This window comes from Zeus faber (assembly GCF_960531495.2).
Source record: "Zeus faber genome assembly, chromosome: 2".
Classification (NCBI taxonomy): domain Eukaryota; kingdom Metazoa; phylum Chordata; class Actinopteri; order Zeiformes; family Zeidae; genus Zeus; species Zeus faber.
The window spans coordinates 3,510,362-3,531,210 of NC_137189.1; the positions used below are offsets into that span (position 1 = coordinate 3,510,362).

Consider the following 20,849-nt stretch of genomic DNA (forward strand, 5'->3'; position numbering starts at 1 on the left):
AGAAAAATATAACAAAGTTAAAATGTAAAATATCATTCTTGTGTACATTAATTGTTTGAAAGAGAGATCTCAATCCAAATAAAAAAGCTACAGAATGTAATGATTGACAACTGATACATTGATTTTTCTGCAATCATTACATAATAGATTTGCAGCTCTATTTATCCAATTGTTGGATTTAACAGACAGCAGATTTATAAAGTATTATCTTATTGTATAAAAGTAGGCGCATAATCAAATAATGATCCCATCTGTTGATGCCGGTTTAACAGAACTCTGCATTAAAATATCCTTAGAATTCCAAGAAAATCTTCCAAAAGTATGTTTGATTGATCCCATTTAGATTTCCACAGTTGTTCTTAATAATATTCTATTATTATTATTATTATAACTACTACTATAATTATTATTGCGATTGTTATTGTTATTGTTATTTATTTTTTGTATTATTATTTGTATTATTATCCGAAGTATTATTATAATAATAATAATAATTTATTTCTTAGTGTATTTATTACAAACGAAATTATTACCTAAAATAAAGCCAACGTCGCCCCCTGGTGGTCGGAATTTCCTGCAACTGAAGAGCAGAACGAGCTGGAAACTCCGCGGCAACTTTCTGGAAGCGGATCAACGGAGCCGGTTGTTCCGCGTTGTTAAGACGGGGATCAACACAGTGAAGCTGGAAGCAGATCAACAACGGGGCCGGTTGTTCCGCGTTGTTAAGACGGGGATCAACACAGTGAAGCTGGAAGCAGATCAACAACGGGGCCGGTTGTTCCGCGTTGTTAAGACGGGGATCAACACAGTGAAGCTGGAAGCAGATCAACAACGCGGCCGGTTGAAGGGTTAATTGGAGTAAACGCACCGAAAACCACGGAGTCTCCCCGCAAAGGTAAAACAAGTCATTGTGCAGCATCGGTCCGACATTCATAATCAACAGATTTGCTTATTTGTTTGTTTGTTTCACTTTTGCTGTTTTGAAGGTCGTTCGTGAATTATGCCAAATGTTCCACGTGCAAGTTCAAAAATATTTTTCCCCAAGTAAAATTATTAATAATATTATTATTATTATTATTATTAGTAGTAGTAGTAGTAGTAGTAGTTGTAGTATTTTATTGAAAATGCACAATAATCTGTAGGTTCTGTTTAAAAGCCATACCACCGAATTTAATTTCTCATCTTTATTTTAATATAATTCTATTTAATTGTTTATATATCTGGTATATTTCAATATACTGTACACGACTAGTATTTGGTTTTAGCATTCATCTATCCATCTATCTATCTATCTATCTATCTATCTATCTATCTATCTATCTATCTATCTATACCTATGTGTTTAAATATATGTACAGCAACACATGAAAAACAATTGTGTATGACCTAATATAATATTTTTTTATGTGTTTGTTTTTTATTTAAATTATTTTATGAAATTTCTGAAAATTACACGTGGGAAAGTAAATATCTCACCTTTTTATGTGAGATACGTAATGTTTTTATCTTTTATATATTCTTACCCCCCCCCCACATGTGATGGCAGAGAACAATAATCAATACATCAGGAATAGTCACTCCCTTCTTGCCTTTACAAAGACTAAAACAAACCTCAAGGATCTCCAGGTCCTTCCCTCGCACGCTAAGATCCTTCACTTACCTAATTTCTTCATAACTTTTAAATAGGTTTTGGTGACTCCTGTGCCTGGTACTATCACACTATATCCCCACTTGCCATGATGGTCCCCGGGCAGGGGTGTCAACCGTGTCTGCTAAACCCAACATTTACCCAAATGCACGTGAACGAAGATGTAGACAAACAAGGCTTGACCCGGTTCTATACTTCTATGTGTTTGCATTGGCTGGAGGCGCTGCTCAACACAAATTAAATTTGAATTTTACAGTTCACTGACTTGTTATTGCCCATGACTTGATATTTAGTACAACCCAATGTGTCTTTGTTTGAACACAAGAGCGGCGCTCCAAGGTGTGTGTGTGTGTGTGTGTGTGTGTGTGTGTGTGTGTGTGTGTGTGTGTGTGTGTGTGTGTGTGTGTGTGTGTGTGTGTGTGTGTGTGTGTGTGTGTGTGTGTGTGTGCCTTTAAAACAAAGTGTATTCGTATACTATCCCATAATGTGAGCCCTTCAGCAGGTGGAGCTTCTCCTGGACATGCAACCCGTTTATAGGAAGACACAGTTTCAGTGGTTTCCTGCTCGATTTTTCTTCGGTTAAATAGGTCAGAGCTGGGCATCAATTTCCTGATGGAACGGTTCAATATTCCTGAAATGTGGCACAAAGTGTATTGTGCAAACAAGCGGACGCTGTTTTGATCCAAGAGCATCTGCTGCTCAGGCTGCAGCAGGACGCTGGAGGCGTCTGGCTTCCGTTCTCCCACTGAAAAACTCACCTGCTGCTGGACGTGGTGCTCTCTGAGGATGACGTTGCCTTTTTTTTTTTACCGTTCCATCCTGTTTTAAGGTGGATGAGTAAACTGTCGGCAGCAGCTGCAGATGGTTTCCTTCAATCCAAGCCGCAAAGGTGACGCTTTACATCAGAAATAATATGTGAAAATCCAACAAATATAAAGTTTGTGGATCTTATCAACCTTTTAGCTGTGTGTGTGTGTGTGTGTGTGTGTGTGTGTGTGTGTGTGTGTGTGTGTGTGTGTGTGTGTGTGTGTGTGTGTGTGTGTGTGTGTGTGTGTGTGTGTGTGCGCTGCAGCTATGGTGGAGTACCAGGGCTGGCTGCACAGGAGAACAGAGAGCAGAGCCGTACTGGGAGCCCGATGGGCAAGGAACTGGTTTGTCCTGAGGAGGAGTTCTCTGTACTGGTACAGCAGCCAGACGGTAAGTCCTCAGTCTTTTTTTTTTTTTTTTTTTTTATATTGATATATATATATTTTTTTTATATATATATATTTAAGACATGTTTTATCATCACCCGTGTGGTACAGCAAAGACTGGAGATAGATTCCAATTGTCCCTTGGAGGATTACAAAGTTCCATCATCTACTATGCATTATAATGAGCTGAAGTCATAGTTATACTGTGATACACACACTTGTCATCTAGATTAATAACGATGAGAAATCAACGATTATTTGGAAAAAAAATAGATATTTGAGCCGGGAGCTTTAATCAAAAACTAGAGTTTCAATGGAATTAATGAAATTAAGCCACAGTCTCATTAATCAGTGTCACATACTGTATTGACACAATGGAAGCAAAAACAAAGCCAAATAATGTACAGAATTGTATATTGTATCGAGATATGGATGAAAACTTCCAATTGTTAATTTTTCAAGTAATCATCATTATATCAGCGTAAAGGTAATCAAAATTTTGATTCATAACATTTTATTTTATTTTTTCGCATGCACTATTGCATGGACAAATGTACCACTGGTAACCGTGCCGTGCACTATGTGAACTTAGCTTCATGCTAATGAGTCATGGCCAGGCAGGATTTCAATGTTTTGCAGCAGACTCCCAGTTGATGAAAGGGTTTGTTCCACACAGTATTTCACCATTTCTTCACCTCTACCTTCGTTCTATCGCTCTTTATTGAAAGGCTGTGAAAGCAGAGGGCTGCATCGACCTGACGGGCGTCGGCGTTCAGCCCGCCAGGCAGGCCGCCAGTGACCCCGCCAGGGGCCGCAGGAGGAAGCAGTAAGACACTTTGGGTCCAGTTCATTTTGCGGCTTTATCCGGGTTTCAAAATACGATGTTTTAATGGAATCGATTAGATTGCGTTCAATAACTAGAGTTTGAAGATTCTATGACATTCAACGTCAAATTAGTTCGCACACAATCTTTTCTTTTTGTTGACGCTACAGCCAGGAAGCTGTTCATACATACATTTTGGAGTTAGACATTTGTGTATTTTTTATTTTTTTGGGGGGGGGTTCATTTAACTCTGGTATGGAGTTTATTTAATGGTCACACGAGGGACCAGAATTTGCTGTGTACCTTTTTTTAGGACGGGTAAAATGCAGAAATCTCCCTTTTTTTAAATTTTATAGTTTTTCTCCCTTTTGTGAGCCCGTTTTGTGACGTATCGCTTTGATCACTGTGTCTCTCTGCGTTCCAGTGTTTTAAAATTCAGCCACCCGAATATCGGCACCTTTTTCGTGGCAGCGGAGAACTTTGCAGAGATGAGTGGGTGAGTCTAGGAATCAGGTCATTTACCTCAGTACTCTTAGTGTTCATAAATTCATTGTGTTTATTAGTCATTTTTATATTATGAATTGAGTACCTGGTCGTACTGTATGTTTACTATGTTGTTCCTCAGAATTCATATCCCGGGTTTTACTCCGTTGCCTTCTTTTTTTTTTTTTTTTTTTAACCGTTCCGTCCTGTTTTAAGGTGGATGAGTAAACTGTCGGCAGCAGCTCTGCAGATGGTTCCCTTCAATCCAAGCAGCAAAGGTGACGCTTTACATCAGAAATAATATGTGAAAATCCAACAAGTATAAAGTTTGTGGATCTTATCAACCTTTTAGCTGTGTGTGTGTGTGTGTGTGTGTGTGTGTGTGTGTGTGTGTGTGTGTGTGTGTGTGTGTGTGTGTGTGTGTGTGTGTGTGTGTGTGTGTGTGTGTGTGTGTGTGTGTGTGTGTGTGTGTGTGTGTGCGCGCGCACGCACGCAGAGTGCTGCAGTGAAGGCAGCTACCAGGAGAGTGAAGAGTCTGTGTTTTCCTTCCCTGTGTATAAGGAGCAGCTCACCACGGACTCTCTGAACGTGAGTGTTGAAACGTCACTTCTCAAAGCCACCGGTTAGACTTTTTTTAGATTTATTTTTCCCAATGATGTGGATTTGGGGAGCTTGGGTGCACTCCTACCTCACAAATGCAATGGGATGCACGCCCCCAAGTGATTTGCAAACGCAAATTTGACAACCCGTAAATGAATACGAAAAAACCCTCATTTTTTTCACGTATATAGCCATGTGAAACACAAATTATTATATTTATGTTTAACTCTGAGAAATTCAGTTCCACATATATGTCAAATTGATTCATTTAGTTTAGGTGATATTTGTTCATTGTGTATTCATGCCATGACACATTTTTAGAGATCTGTTCGGCTTTGGGAGACTTTGTGGTCTTATATAAAATTTCTGAAAACACAAAGATATATTTTATTCGGGGGGGGGGACCTTTTTTCCCTTTTGTTCCAAGTAAATTAAGTAACTTCTTCCTGGTCCTGTCCGTGGTCTCTGCAGGGGGAGCTCCCTCCGCCTCGCTTCACCTCATCCCCGTTCTACAACCACATGTTGACGCCTCCTCGCTCCATCAGAACCAGCATCGTCAGCAGTGGTAGAAGCAGCACTGGGAGTAGTGGTAGAAGCAGCCCTGGGAGCAGCGGTAGAAGCAGCACTTGGAGCAGCTGTGGAAGCTCCTCTGAGACAAGCGAGGCGGGGTCCTCCAGGCGCTCGGGCTCCTGGCTGGACCTCCCCACCCCAGGTGCAGCCAGGGAAGGCCAGGAGCCTCCACTGTTCCTGCTCAGCGGGGACAGCGACAGCCTGATGGGGGACGACAGAAGGAGACGTAGGGGTCAGTCTCTGTTGTTAGAACTCGTACATTTCATGCCCTCAGAAATCAGATACGTTTCATTTTTTTAAATCACCTCGCAAGTTTGGAGAAAAGCCTCTGTAAAAAGAAGCATTTTTGATTGCAACAATCACAAAAATATGCTTTGAGCTACACGTGGGATAGAACCTGGTGATGTTTTTGCACATGCACCGCCCATTTACTAACACAGGTGTCGCTTGGTTACACATATTGAATATGATATTTTTCAGAAGCGCCCGATCAGCTGAAGCAGCCCGGTTCATTTCTTGTCGGGCGAGGCAAACCGTCCAATCAGAAGCACTGCAGGACGTCCTTCATGAGACGCTGGAACAATGAGGGAGTCAACGAGAAGCCGCTCCTCGTCAGGATCCTCAACAGCACCCTGAAGGTGACTGGATTGTTGTGAATGCACTTCTCATTTAGTATACTGACAGCGGCATTCGGGGGCATGTTCAGCAGAAGTTCTTTTCCATTAACTTATTGGATGCCAACCTCAAACAGTAAATTCACAGGACTTTGTAAATGACGTGGCAGATGCGGATTAGAATCCCTTACAATGCACCTCCAGGCTCCCCTGTGGTTATTCTTCATCTCTTTACAGGGCCAAATGTGATCTGGTTCTTCCATGTTAAAATTTACATTGTAGAGGGAAAGAACATTTCTCTTTACATAAAGTTGGGGGGTTCCTGGGAAAACAGAGACAGTGTTTTAAAAAAGTGATGATGAACTGATAAATGATCGTAAGCATTTTTCTCACATTTCCTCCTTTTGTTCCTACTGGAACAACACCTTAAGGAAAAATGCAATAATGCTCAAATTCCATATAATGTAAATTGGATACAATACAATTATACTTCAGAGATATCGTTCAATTCTATCTTATTGGAATCCACATCTAATACTAAATTTAACTATATGAACTCATAACCACATTCCAGATATAATTCAAGGATATCTCCACCTCAAATTGGCCAAACCTCTCTTCTCACATTTGGCTGGAGAAAAGTAAAAGACCAGTAAGGGTTATCTACTATACTATGACAACACACAGGACAAAAACTCCTGGTCATACAGAGGAAAAATCCTGTGTGGCCATTTTACAATTCTAACTAGAAAACACACACAAAAAAAAAATCATGAATCACATAATGAAATAAACTAAACAAACATAGAGATTCCACTAATACATAATGCTATGCAGATTAATCAATGGTTATGACTTAATAATGACAACAGCAAAATACATTGTGCACGTAATGACTAACACATCCTATACAACATATATATGATTAGACAAACATCTCCATATTTCAGCGTCTCAACATCTCCGTCATCATAAGGTGGTTTCCAATCATCTAGTGGTATGGAGACAAACTGTCCCGTCGCCATATTAGTAATCATCTTACGAACGATAGGTTCTATACACGCTAGACAGCAACATAGCATTAAACACATTATCACTACAGGTATCAATATTTCTATAAACGTATAAATCCATGGCCCCAGTGCATTTCTTAGCCAAGTAAATGCGTCCCAAGTGTTAGCTTGATCTTTCATTAAATCATCACGTAACTCTTTCATAGCTTGTATGACTAAAAACAAATTTCTTGATTCTACATCATTGGCTGGAATGTATATACAGCATGACTCACCTATCATAGCACATACACCTCCTTGAGCCGCACTCATTATATCTAGTACCATACAATTCTGGAGAACCATTAAACGGATCGAAGTTAATTCTTGTTTCTAGCTTCTTCTGCTAGGATAGTTGTATTAATGAAGAGTAACAACTTATAATGTATGATATTTAGCCACTTAAAAGCTGTAGATGCACCCATGGGCGCTGATATAGACGTAAAAAAATGTTCTGCTCCACCTACAATCCTATACTAAGCTGGAACCGATGTCACGGACATATATGTTCCTGATCGTCTTACACGCACATCTTGATGGGCCTTGGTCAGATTATACATGTAAATTGGCATAGAAAGAAAGATGATCCCACAGGCGTGTTCAATCTTTCCCTGTTGATGGGGCATCATCCTTTTCAAGTAGAAATACTGTAGTGGCATATCCTCTTCACGGGACAGAGGTTACTGGCACATATCCCGCAAGGATCGTGATCTCAGTTCACGTCCGATGACTCTCCGTTGTTGTCGTTTATCTGGTCCTCTGGAAGGTTGCAGACTTTCTTGCAATGGGACGCACGTACCCGCGTTGGTCGTTCTGCCACTTTAACTGCCACTGCGGTGGTGAGGAGGATCTGGAACGGTCCCAGGATTCCCGCGGAGTTACAGCTTTTTCTCTGGCAGTCGCTACCCAGGTACCTGGTCGGAGGTGGTGTAGTGGTCCTTCGAGTGGGATCGGTAGGGCTGCTTTGACCTGGGCACATAGACTTAAACACTTGGGTGAGAGACACACATTTTTACACCATTGTTTGGTCTAGGTCCATGAATAGGGTACGTGAAATAATTCTGTAATTTCCCAAACAGTTATGTTGAATAACCGACTACAGACTCACCACAAAAGTTGATGTATGCACCCCAGTGTAACAACAATAATATTATCACAATGTCTAATATGTAGGAGACAATGTCCATAGAATCTCGATTAGGCTACAAAACAACCGACAGTGTGTAAATTATGCAACGCTTTTCAAATTTTCCAAGAATACATTTCTCGAATGTTGCCTGAACATAATCCCATCGACACAATCCATTAATAAAGTAAATCTAACAATGATGAATACTAAACTGGATAATCTGATCGCTACTGGTTTACGTGATTTAATTCATATGTGGCTTTTTTCGACAGAAGACAGACTTAACCGCATTGGTCTCCTGGTCAGCAATTCATGCTGGGACAGTCCTGTCGCACCATGTGATCGTCCTCTCATTCCCATCATCCCTAATGACAGGAATGAAAACTCAGTAGAACTTACCTTTACTGGGATTCCATTTAGAAAAAAACATGTCAATTATCACCAAACAATATTTTAATCATGACAAAGCATCAGCTTGATAAGTCCATCATGAGGTTCCTGCATTGTTCTAAGCACAATCATTATGTTTACTTAATTCTCTAACTACTACATCCCTCCTTTTTGACAAATGATACCTACCATATGTCAAACAAGTAAAACAATGAAAAAAAAAAAAAACTTGTGGGAAAGATACAGCTCAGTACATACTGTACCAAGCGGCTCTGCCACTCCAATAATTTAGTGCAGGATACCTTTGAGTAAAGGAAAAAACAAAGTTAGTGAGCCTGCGTCCTCATCTGTGGAGGAGACAACTCTCATTAGACAGAGCAAAAATTGGGTACGGCGGCTTTGTTGGCTGCATTGGCTCCAATATTTCCTATAGAGATGGGGTCATGTACATTAATGTAAACAACACAAATAGGAAGATCAAAATGGGGGGGGGTTATGACATCACAGCATTAAACAGATGTTCTGTATGTCTTATCAAACAGCTACACCACACCGTATCTCACTTGCATGTACATATTCATGCAATCGAAATAAAAACAAAAAACAGTTTACCACAGATAGAAACACAAACACAACTGGTTGTACAAAGATAGACACACACTGTTTTATACAAAAACAGATGACGGACAAACAAACCAAACAAAAATCCTCCTTTTGTTACATTACATTACATTACATTACATTACATTACATTTAGCAGACGCTTTTATCCAAAGCGACTTACAATTGTTCAATCTCCGACGGACGCAGCCATCAGGAGCAATTAGGGGTTAAGTGTCTTGCTCAAGGACACTACAGTTTGCTAGCAGGAGGAGCCTGGGATCGAGCAGGAGGAGCCTGGGATCGAGCAGGAGGAGCCTGGGATCGTATGTTGTACTTATGAGTTGAAATCATTGTGGTTTAACTTTTCAAGAACTTCAGTAGCAAGATCTGGGCGGGGCAAGCATGTCATGTGAGTCTCCATAAGAGTGAAGAAGAGAAGTTGGAGTAAGCAAAGTGAAAGTTGCACATGTCGATGATGGAGAGGTGATGTCTGAGAGAAACAAACCGGTTTGCTTCGTAGCAAGATAAAGACTACAGCATGTAATCAACCCAATGACCCCGGCATCGAATTTCCGAGCATTGTATGCAACAAGACGTAATTCATTTCCATAAGATTGCAACAACACAGCTTACATTAAACCATCTTATACATCCACAGTTAAAGTAATCCAGCAACCCAACGTGGAGCTGGTGCAAAAAACTTGTTCGAAAAACAACAAAAGGTTCTACCATGTAATGGCTTGGCAAGCATTGCCTCATTCCATGATCCAAAAACAACAATAACCTCAACAGCCAAGGAAGGCCATGCCAGGGTGTGGCCCTGAGGAGACACAATTAAAATAAAATAAATGTCATGACTCAAATAATGAACGTTCTTTTGTGCCGGCTGGAGTTATAAGGGAAAAAAGAAGAAACTGTAAACATCTTGTTCTAAGTATTTTAGGAATTTTTGTGTATCTACGACACAAGTAGATCAATAAACTACAATATTCTAATAAGTGTGCTGCCATTGATAAATTCAAAATCAGTCAAAATACATTTCCGTAATGTGGCAAAAGAAAACATCCCCAGAGGCTCCACATAATTTCAACAATGAGTTAAGCAACTAGAGAGGGTAAGGAAAAATGTGATTCACATACTAAACGTTCAATACTATATTCCCATTTTTTTTTTTGTTATTTATTTATTTATGTAATTCTTACTAATACCCTTAAAGGTACAATTAATAACCGCAAACAATAAGCCTGAGATGTCAGCAGTCACCAATCTAATAGAACCCTAACATCATCAACATAATAGGAGCCTAACTGGCGTTGATAAATAACATTTGATCAACTATCAATTATCTCATGGTTCATTGATGTTATTCAACTCCTAAAAATTACATACATTATGTTCTGAGCTTTGTACTGCTAGTCTTACCTTTTGGACAGGGAGTATTCAACTATAAGTCCCATCATTCTGCAGTCTGATTAGAGAAATTAGAGAAAAATTGAGAGGTTATTTGGCATTCCAATCAAGTTAACACCTTTTTAAAACAAATATATATGTATCATGACAATAACATAGCCAGCATTCAAGTTGAGACCATATAAAACCTGGAAGGGCTATTAATAACATATTTGTCAATTAACGAAACAATCCCTTTCATCTATAATCTGTGCCTAATTCTGTTTCTCCTTAATTATTTAATTTACAAACTATTCAAAACCTTTTCCTAAAATTTTGGAAAATTATTGAATTTAAATTTGGCAATATTCTTACTAAAATATAGTTTTTAGAGCATGAAATAATCTGTGTACTATCAGTATAGACAGATTGATAAAACAATGGCTGAGAAAACACAGAAGCAGTCCTTATGGTAATCACACAGATATCATTTCCAGCAGGACTTCAGGTGCTCAGTCATTCCACAGCTCTCAGTTGGAGAATAAATTCCAATTGCAGTCATTCAGTTTTATGGTTTGTCTGATGCAGTGACATCATCGAATCCAGTTCCAAAGGAGCTCAGTTGATTAGGCTCCTCAACTGTGCACAACACCTTTTTCAATTGTGCGTCTGCTGTACTTGGAGGCCAAACACTTCATGTTCGTTGGTGGAGGGAAGGATCAGCAGGAGTCAACGCTTGCATTTGAATTTCCATAACAGAAGCTTTTTTGTTGTTCAGAAAATGTCCCAAGTTATTCAGCATGATCTTGGCTAAACTGGATCTCGTATACAAGGTTTTCACAGACCTTCTCAGAAATGCAGGAGTAGGCAAGTCTCTCAGCAGGATATCAGGCTTTTGGGCTTGTGTGAAAAAACCCTAAGGTGCTTAATGTATTGTTCTCATACATTGTCATAAGATGAAAAGAAAAGTCTACCACTGTAGGAAGCAGTGTCATAGAGGGAATCACTCCAGGGTGCTCTGACAACAGTGTCCCTGAGTGTTAACACAGTAATCCTTAACTCATCTTCTGAAGATTGTTCAACAAGTAGACTAGACAACTAGAATGTCATATAAGATATAATCATATAAGAACTACAATGTCATATAAGATATAATCATATAAGAACTAATCAAGAATTATTCTGGTTCTATAATGCACTCTATAATATCTGATGCTTTTATAAAATTTAATGATTGAGGTCAATATGGGATATAGAGCTAAATTCAATCAAGGTCTCTCCATTTATATACTTGCATGCATATCACCTCAAAATAATTCCAATTGAGCCTATTAAATAATCAAATTTGCAAATCAGTTAAATACAAATAGTAATAACATCAATAATTTACGAGGACCTCTGAATGCTGGACATGTTATGGCCTTACTCAATTGTAGAGCAATTCTCTTTGATCTGATCTCTTTGTCAGTCCTCCAAGTCTTCGCAGTCAGACGCAGTGTCATCTACACTGGTCAAAAGTCAAAACTGCGGTCAGTGGATTCCTGCTTAAAACTGCGGAAATAAAACACTGAATAGATGGGTTGGTTAATTCATCAATATATAATTACAACATTAATCGAATCGCAAGATATTTTCAAGTTTAGACTTAAAATTTTTATTTTTATGTCCATATATAAAAAAAACATCTAAATGGCCAACGTATTTCACATTTATTTAAGTGTTTTAATTTTTAGTAAACTAACGTACACAATCCATTACCTCTCTTGTATACAAAACAATTATTCCTCTTTGTTAAACTACTTGTTCAATTTTATACTGTATATCAACATCTACCTTATTCAATGTCAAATTGAGATTACTTCTAGAGTAAGACAAAAATAAAATTAATAATATTAATAATGTTGTTTGATCAACTTAAACAATCACTAGCCCTACTGAGAAAAACAAAAAGTAACCGGTAAGGATTTGAAACATACAAACACAGTTGTATATCACACCAAAACTAACAATTCACTCATGCAATATCATGATTTAATGTATAGTGTTTAATCTATACTATTTAGTTATTTATCATATCCTTTGACTTGGAATTACCAATTTACTAATGCTCTGTGCCATTCAATTTGTTACTGCTGTAACACTGTAGTCTATCCCTCTGTGGGATAGATAAAGGATTATCTTATCTCAACCAGCAGATCACTTTGACACAAGAACACAAAAGGGAAAAATAAAGTAAATTTAAAAAGAATTAACTCTTTATAACCGAAAAACAAATTCATTTCTGCTGCTACTATGCATCATATCTGCTCTCCGCGATGTCTTGAAACATATTTTGGAAGCATTTTTTATTTATTTATATTGATGAATTTAGTTTTACCAATTTGGAATGCTTTTCCATAAAATCTATTAACAAAGCACAAACTATACGTAGTTCTTAAAAAAAAAAAAACCCACAACACTATTATCACAATCATCTCTCTAAACACAATCCAACAGTTCAAACCGTGCGATATCTATTCATACTACCACAGCAAAGATCTCTGTTGTACACCATTTGACTATTTAGTTAAATCATTCAGTTCTGCAGCTTCCTCTGCTGAACCAATATCCTACTAAAATGACTTTTACACACACTCTTCTTCAAGACTCATCCTAAACAAAGAATCCCAAATGCATCATGGGCAAACTTTCCCACTTTCATTGTCTTTCACATCTCAACTTCTCAATCCTTTCAGTCTATCATTACCTTTACAGCTCTCTCTCGCCTTCTATATAAAAAAAAAAATCCAAATTAATTTTAAAACCTTATGGTATCCTTATAGCAATCCTACCAGATATTTCAGATTATGATTCTACTTTTACACCAAGGACTCATGTGTGAAACTAGTTTGACATGTTATGTACAGCACACATACCACGCTTATCTTGCGATTATACATTTGCTTGTTTCATTGAGATTTTTATCAGCCAGGAGGCTAAACAAGGCCCAAGAAAGTGATAGAATCTATCCAAACTCATCTCATCCATACGTGTTCCAGAGTGATCAATCAACCAGACACCAATTTGATCACACAGGATTCATGTGAAAGTGTATTTTCCTGCAAATAGAGTCACAACAGTGGGCCCTTGAACTCCGTTCTTCTCCTAACTATTTAAAACTTATTGAAACTAGTTAGAAAGTAAGTCGCATAGCTGGATTATCAATAGCTCCAAAATGAAATGTAAACAATGAAACAATGAAAAACAATAAACAGAACAATAATTCAAATTATAATAATAACAATTATTATTATTGTCTTTGATTTTATTTTTATTCCCTTTTTTTTATAATAAATTTTACTCTAGTTATTAATTAATTTTATTGTATTTCTACAACACCAGAAGTTTCTCACCTTCCCTCAACACTTCTGCTAGGAGGAATCAACAATACTCTAAAATATTTTGTATTCAATAATGTTGAGTTATTATTGAAAAAAAATATATAGATAGATAGATGGATAGATAGATAGATAGATAGATAGATAGATAGATAAACAAAAGAAGAGGTCCAACAGAGGCAAGCAGAGATCCTGCTGACTACGCCAAAACTGTGGAAGAAATTCTTCCGCAATGATCAGTGAGGTTAATCTGCCCGCTACAAGAAGTTCAGTACTGCTCCAAAGCAGTGTTCAGAGCAGTCTAATGTTATTTCTGATCAAGAGGGCTTTATACAACAACAGAGGGTGTGGCTTGGGTCAGAAGTCATTTACAAGTCTGTGTCCCTCAACTGTCTCCCTGGAGGCCAACCTCAAACAGTAAATTCACAGGAACTTGTAACTGACCTGGAAGACGGGGATTAGAATCCCTTACAATGCACCTCCAGGCTCCCCTGTGGTTATTCTTCATCTCTATACAGGGCCAAATGGGATCTGGTTCTTCCATGTTAAAATTTACATTGTAGAGGGAAAGAACATTTCTCTTTACATAAAGTTGGGGGGTTCCTGGGAAAACAGAGACAGTGTTTTAAAAAACTCTCCCTCTGGAGGTAGAGGCCTTTGTCCTCATTCAATATAAATGATCATAAGCATTTTTCAGGGGCTTGGTATTAGTTCAGGCTCCCTGAAGACACCGTTTACTCCATGATTTAATTCCCAAAACAGCATTTTATCCCAAACTCCGGGTTGCTCGTTTAGCTCATTTCACCACTGATGCTCCGATTCCGACCTGATGTGTGGGGGCGGGGTGGGCCAAACGCATTACGTCATGTGTCCCTGATTTAGCCCCGCCCAAAAAATCCGGACCACAAAAATGGTGAGAAACAGTTTAACGATGTAGTACAATTCAGTACTACGTCGTTCAGTCTTTTCATGTGAACTCACTTTACAGGGACTTTAAAGCAACTTCTGGTCACGGCTAATCACAAATTACTTTTCATTCCTTGACAGGGTTGGATGTAGTTCATAAATGTTCAAAATGTTATTTCTCTCTCTCCCTCTCTCTCTCGGAGAAGAAACAAACAAAGGAAAAGGTTGGCATAATAAATCATCAAAGGAATCCAGAACCCTTGTTTTTGTACACTTGTTATTGTTATTATTCATTTTTTCCTGTTCAATACTTTTGCCAGTACTTCTAATCCGGTATTTCCCCGGTCAACTCCAGGCCAAGGATGCTGACCTGCTGGCCATCGAGCAGGTCCTCGTAGACCCAGCGTTCACTGCACACAAGTGCCGCAACTTGAAACGCTGCAACTTCATCCTGCTGCAGGACATCACGCAGCGCGTGCGGCCAGCAGGGGGCACCAGAGCCCTGCCAAGCCGGACCCCCGGAGAGCTCCGCATGGCAGAGACCCCCGTGTGAACCTGGGGAGGGGGGGGTCTGAGGGGACCCAGATGTCCAAATCTCTTTGGAAATGGAGATTTGATTTTTTAAGACTTGGTTTTAAGGAGTTAAAGTTTGAGTTTAAGACGATGGACTGTCCCTATCTGTGTCGTCCGTCCGTCCGTCCCCCCCATGTGGAGGAAGGACCGAAGACCACAGGAAGGAATGAAGATTTTTTTACTGACAGGTTGTAATTTTTTCAGCTGAAGAGGGAAAGAAGAACATAACTTTTCAGATCAATTTAGTTTGTATCCTGAAAGTGCTGACAAGGGGAAATTTCCCACTGTGTTTGAGTCAAAGTGGATATTTGCACATTTTAATGTTTTTATTTGATATTCAAATTTTTATGTTTTTTTAAATTTATGACATTTTAAGAGAACATGTTTGGTTTTGTGTGGTATTACTATTTACACATTGTTGTCACAGCGGGTGTCCTTCCATGTCTCCATTCATCCAACATCACTTTTTAACACTGAAATATAACCGCAAAATTGCTGTTTCATATGTCCACACTTTTATGATAAGTTCATCACAGTGTTTGCTATGTTTGTCAATATAATGTATTTTTTGGGGTGAATGAATGTTGTATATGGTCGTTCTAAATGTTGCCCACAGGTTGTCTTATTATTTATCCTATTGGTATATGCATTGGTAATAAAAGTTGGTTGTGCCACACAATAAATACTCAATAAGTACTTAAAGTGGTAGTCCGTAAGATTATTTAAAAAAAAAGCTGGTACTTTATAAGAAAGAGCCATTAAATGTTGTGCTCCTCTATCGACTGTTTACATTGTTGGTGACAGGGTCCGCCACCTTTTCCGGCAATAATGCGAAGATTGGGCAGACACAACAAGTGAAAGGTTGTGGGCAGAAAAATGGATCAACATTCACAAAAAAAAAGTATAAAATGCCAAATCATTTGAAGAAGGCAAACTTTTGAAAGAGGAATTTGGAGTGAAAAAGCGAGTGAAGCCGGATGTTACAGGGGTTGGGGGGACGGAGACATCGCAGTTTTGAATGGAATTAATCCACATAGCACAGACGATCGCATGGATTTCACTTTCAAAGCTGTTTAACCGACCTTCAGAAACCAAGACCCAACGAGAGGCAAATTGAGAGAGTTAAATTAAAAAGCGGCTAATTACTGTACATGTCAACACACCCCTAGTTAAGACCCATTCTGTCCACAGAGCTGTTATAAAGTTTAGTCACGGTGTGTTCAGACACGTCCTAGAGCATTCCTAATACTTTGCATTATCTCCTCGATGAGGTTGAGTCAACTCTCACAAAAGGCGGGCAGACTCTCCAAAACTTCCCTCCCCACCTCCCGCCTGCCGCTCTCTTGAAACCTGCTGATTCCTGAGAAAGCCCACCAGCTGCAGTGGCAACAACATGAGTTTCCACGTATAGAGGAAAAAGTTTCATAGAAAGTTTTGATCAATGCAGATGGCAGAGGATCCGTGATGCCGATGAAACTCTACCATCTGTCACTGGCTTTTGTTTTCCGAGCACAAAGGCATCATGGCCACCTCGTTGACCGTGACCACCCGCACAACCCTACCACCCAACCAGTCATCCAGGGCCCTGAACCCCGTTGCTGTCCGCCGCCGGAGATCCTTTCAAAACGCTTGATGGAAAAGTCAAGACGACTAATTTTCTTGCAATTCAATTCATTACTTGGAGTCACTCCTGCAGTCTGTACTCCGCTCTATGCTGCTATGGAGTGTTATTCGGACCAGTTCTCTCATGTCCACAGGCGCACACGAGTTCTGCTTGTCTTCTGTGATTTATTTACCCATTTGTGATAAACCTATTGTATCGAACGCACTTTTATTTTTTGTAAGTAATTTGACTTTAATTTAATTTCACACAAGTTAAGTATCCGTACTCTTTGCCCCAGAGGTATTGCGATGTGAGACTCTGTGCCCTCAAGCTTTAGAAATGCTGGCCAAGGTTTACACAGGCTAACCCAGTTTCCTAGAGGGAAAACATGTTATCTATAAGAGTTGGTGTGTTTTTAGGGGCGACCCCGGTGTCACGTCCGGTTCAGGTGTGGTTAGAGCTCAACAGGCGGGAACCATCTAAGATACAACAGCTGAGAAGAAGTCTCCGGATTGCCACTTTTGATGCAAAAGAACTGTTGTCTCGGTCGCACATAGGGGTTTCATTGTAGTATTTTGTAATGCAAAGTCATTAGTCTGTTTCTACAGCGCGTCAGTCTTGTTTATTTGTTTACCCATAATGCACGCAGCGCTTCTCTCTGACAAATTAAGCCAATTGAATTAATTATGAATGTAATGTGCTGGTACATAACTACACTGTTGTGTTGTGATGCCTGTAGTACTGTCGACCCAAGCAGAGCCTGTGACACACTCTGTCCTTTTTTCCCCCTTGTGACCTTTTCATAACCGCCTTTTCGTTTCATGTTCCAAGGCAGCATCCCCGTGATGCCGCCCGGAGGGCAGATGCCGAACACCCCGGCTGTGGGTTCAGGACGCCACTGACGCTGAGGTCAAACTCACTGTGGCTCGGCCTCCCCACGGCGAACACAGACGCCCGGCAGTGGCTACAGAGCTCTTCATACTCGTCGTGCTCCTCTCGTGACTGGGAGCCGCACGATCCCCACACTGCTCATAAAAGCATTATTTATGAGTAAAACGGCTTCAGTCATCCCGGGTCATTATGGTTTTGGACTGCGCGGCCAGACCCCAGCCCGGTCTTGATGACGGGAGTCGGTTCCAAAATACTGTCGACCGCTGTGAAAGTAAACAAAGGAGAAGAGCACGAGCTCTGGCTTCCTGTGTGGAAGGGACACGGAGTCCGCGTGACGGCAACGACGACCGCAAAACAGCCGTCTGCTCCATCTTCCCCTACTCCGCCTCTTTGTTTAAACCGAGCTGAACGCCCTTGTCTTTTAACGTCTTCTCACATGTTTTCTGGTATCCACTTTATGCCTACGCAGTCGGGGTTATTTTAGCCCAGGTATGAATGGTCCTTGGCTCGTTTGATCGGAGAGAGGGCCGGCCACAGGATTTGGCTTGTTTGGATTCCCCCGTCGTGCTTTGGAAACGACGGGAGGACAGAGGACAAAGACTTGAAGGGGCATCAGGCATCTGTCATTAGCGGCCTATAAAAAGGTCCATGGCATAATGTGTGTTTACGGGGACTCTATGGGACCACCTGGTTTGGATTCTCTGTAGCTATGAGTCACCATGGTCCTCTTAGCAACAGCAACCAGTGGAGTTGGCTCGAGCTGGATAATCTGACATCAGATAAAGGTTATTCTCATTCACAGATGAAGGTTAAAACCAATTTCGTCCATGTGTCCTGTGTCCGGCCGGTACAGAGATCACAACGGGCTGAACGCTCACTGTGTGAGCTCAATGCCAGGCTGTAGAGGGAAGCAACCAGCCGAGCTCTTGTGAAGGTTGGGGAAATATTCCAGTTCCTTTAACTGCAGCTACATTCAAACCTATTTTTGACAGATAACCCATATCCATAAGCTGGATAGCTGGTGATTACCAGCTGTGCACAGTCTGTAGAACTCATCTCCTTGGTGCTGTAGGGTTGCCAGTTCAGTCAGCCGAAGTGTGTACCTGGCAAGCCCAACACACCAAGCTGCACTAGAAAAACGGTAACACCCTCTAGTGGGAAAGGAAAAACTCGGGTCTCAGTAGACCCAGGTTTTAATCGTCCCCACCTCCGATCGGCTCTGTAGTGAACGGACACTCGAGTCGACCCGCTCATTTTGGCCCCTATTTCTGCGCGATGTGATGCGCGTTGAAATTCCGGACGCTGTCGCATAAATTAACAGGAATATCCGTTTATCATTGAATCATTTCATAACCCATGAGAATCCAAAATCAGAATTTGTTGACTTGTTTTAGATACATGTCACCATGAAATGTTGTGAGTGTGGGGAATCGCATCGCGGGGACCGCAGCGGAGAACCCCCCACGCCCAAGCCGGTCCCCGCTCCTCGCCGCCGAAGGACCGGTGCTCAGCATGGAGTACAGCCGGTGCTCCACGCTGCCTCTACTGTTGTGTTGGGTCCTTCATGAACGATCCGATTATTTTGAACGGCTCAATACTATTTTTTCCAACTTTTACAGTTTTATGTCGTTGTTTGTTTAAGTTGCTGTCTCCTCTACTTTTTTATTCCCAATCACATTGGAACCTTTTCCGACGTGTTTGTGACGTCGAACGTGACGCACCAGAATAAAATGTAATTTCTCCTGGCAATGGGAGAGGTGTCAGGTGTCGCCTGTTTTCAGCGGGTTGACCCAGTTCAACATGCGAATTTTGGTGTGAAAGGCAAGTAAGGTGGGGCGGTAAGCCCCCACACTATTATATATTTTTCAATACATACGTCAATGAATATAGTTTGTATATACTTAATTTGCCTATAATTGTCTACCTTTTAAACATTTCACTAAACTGACAACACTACATAAAACAGACCATCATCAGTGGAGGTGAGTAAATATATTAAATAATATATATAAAAAAGAGAAAACAAATGTGTTTTGAAAAAGAATGAAAGCTGTAAAACAATAAAAAAAACAACAAAAAAACATAAAGATCATAATTTGCGCAGGACCCCCTGTAATTCCTCCAATTACCCCCAAGGGACCGCGAACCGCCGTTTGGGAGCCCCCGCGGGCCACCCATACGGAAAGTGATTAGTCTCGACTCGCCTGGATATCCCGATTGTGACGACACAAAGGAGGCGCGGTTCCCCGCCGCAGAAGCGCAACTCCACCTCGTACTCCACCAAAGCTCCTCCGCCCTCCTCGCGTATGAAACCCCGGCGGGGCTTGGGGTCCGCACGCCCGACGACTGGCTGTGAGAGCCCGGGGGAGCGGGGGGAGCGTTACTTCACCGTGAAGCGGATCGACCCTTGAGAACAACCTGCCAGTGAGTGTTTACCTTTATCTCCCTGTTTGTAGTTGTTAAAGAGCACCTCTTATTGAACTTGTTTTCTCCGCTTTTCCGGTTGTTTAGTCTACCTTTCCAGCTGGGTTTTTATCTGCCGCTGTTGTGTGTGTGTGTGTGTGTGTGTGTGTGTGTGTGTGTGTGTGTGTGTGTGTGTCTGTGTGTGCGTGTGTGTGTGTGCGTTCTCAAACTTTTCTTTTTAGCAGTGTACCTCAGACCTATTTTCAGCTTGAGTTCCCCCTTTCATTGGCAATGGGAGGAAAAAAAATAAAATGTACATAAATGATGGACTGTATGTGAGGCATATGTTTTTTTATATTTTATATATATATATATATATATATATATATATATATATATATAAAACCAATATTTTACAACACTTTATTTTTATTTTTATTTTCGGAGTACCCCCTGCAATACCCCTACAGTACCCCTAGAGGTACGAGTACCCCCATTTGAGAAACACTGCACTAGGCAATGAGAGCCAAGTCCATACGGTATGTTTTGTTTCAGTTTTTGGCATTGGGATAAATGCAAAGAAGGAGTCTGGTTCAAGGCAA

General features: G+C 40.4%; 1 protein-coding gene and 1 long non-coding RNA gene across 2 annotated transcripts; both read left to right on the forward strand.

Annotated features, from left to right (window-relative positions):
- Positions 1-710: 710 nt before the first annotated feature.
- On the forward strand, positions 711-4,140 carry LOC307227453. The gene is made up of 5 exons (XR_013844055.1): positions 711-895; positions 2,478-2,537; positions 2,721-2,845; positions 3,570-3,667; positions 4,089-4,140. It is a non-coding gene; the product is annotated as an uncharacterized lncRNA (long non-coding RNA).
- Positions 4,141-4,367: 227 nt separating this feature from the next.
- On the forward strand, positions 4,368-15,350 carry LOC307227450 (uncharacterized protein; the record flags this gene model as incomplete). Its single annotated transcript, XM_079996769.1, has 5 exons — positions 4,368-4,425; positions 4,644-4,735; positions 5,219-5,549; positions 5,798-5,955; positions 15,133-15,350. 5 exons carry the CDS (start codon positions 4,368-4,370, stop codon positions 15,328-15,330), a joined length of 837 nt encoding a protein of 278 aa, XP_079852895.1. The 3' UTR covers positions 15,331-15,350.
- Positions 15,351-20,849: the final 5,499 nt, after the last annotated feature.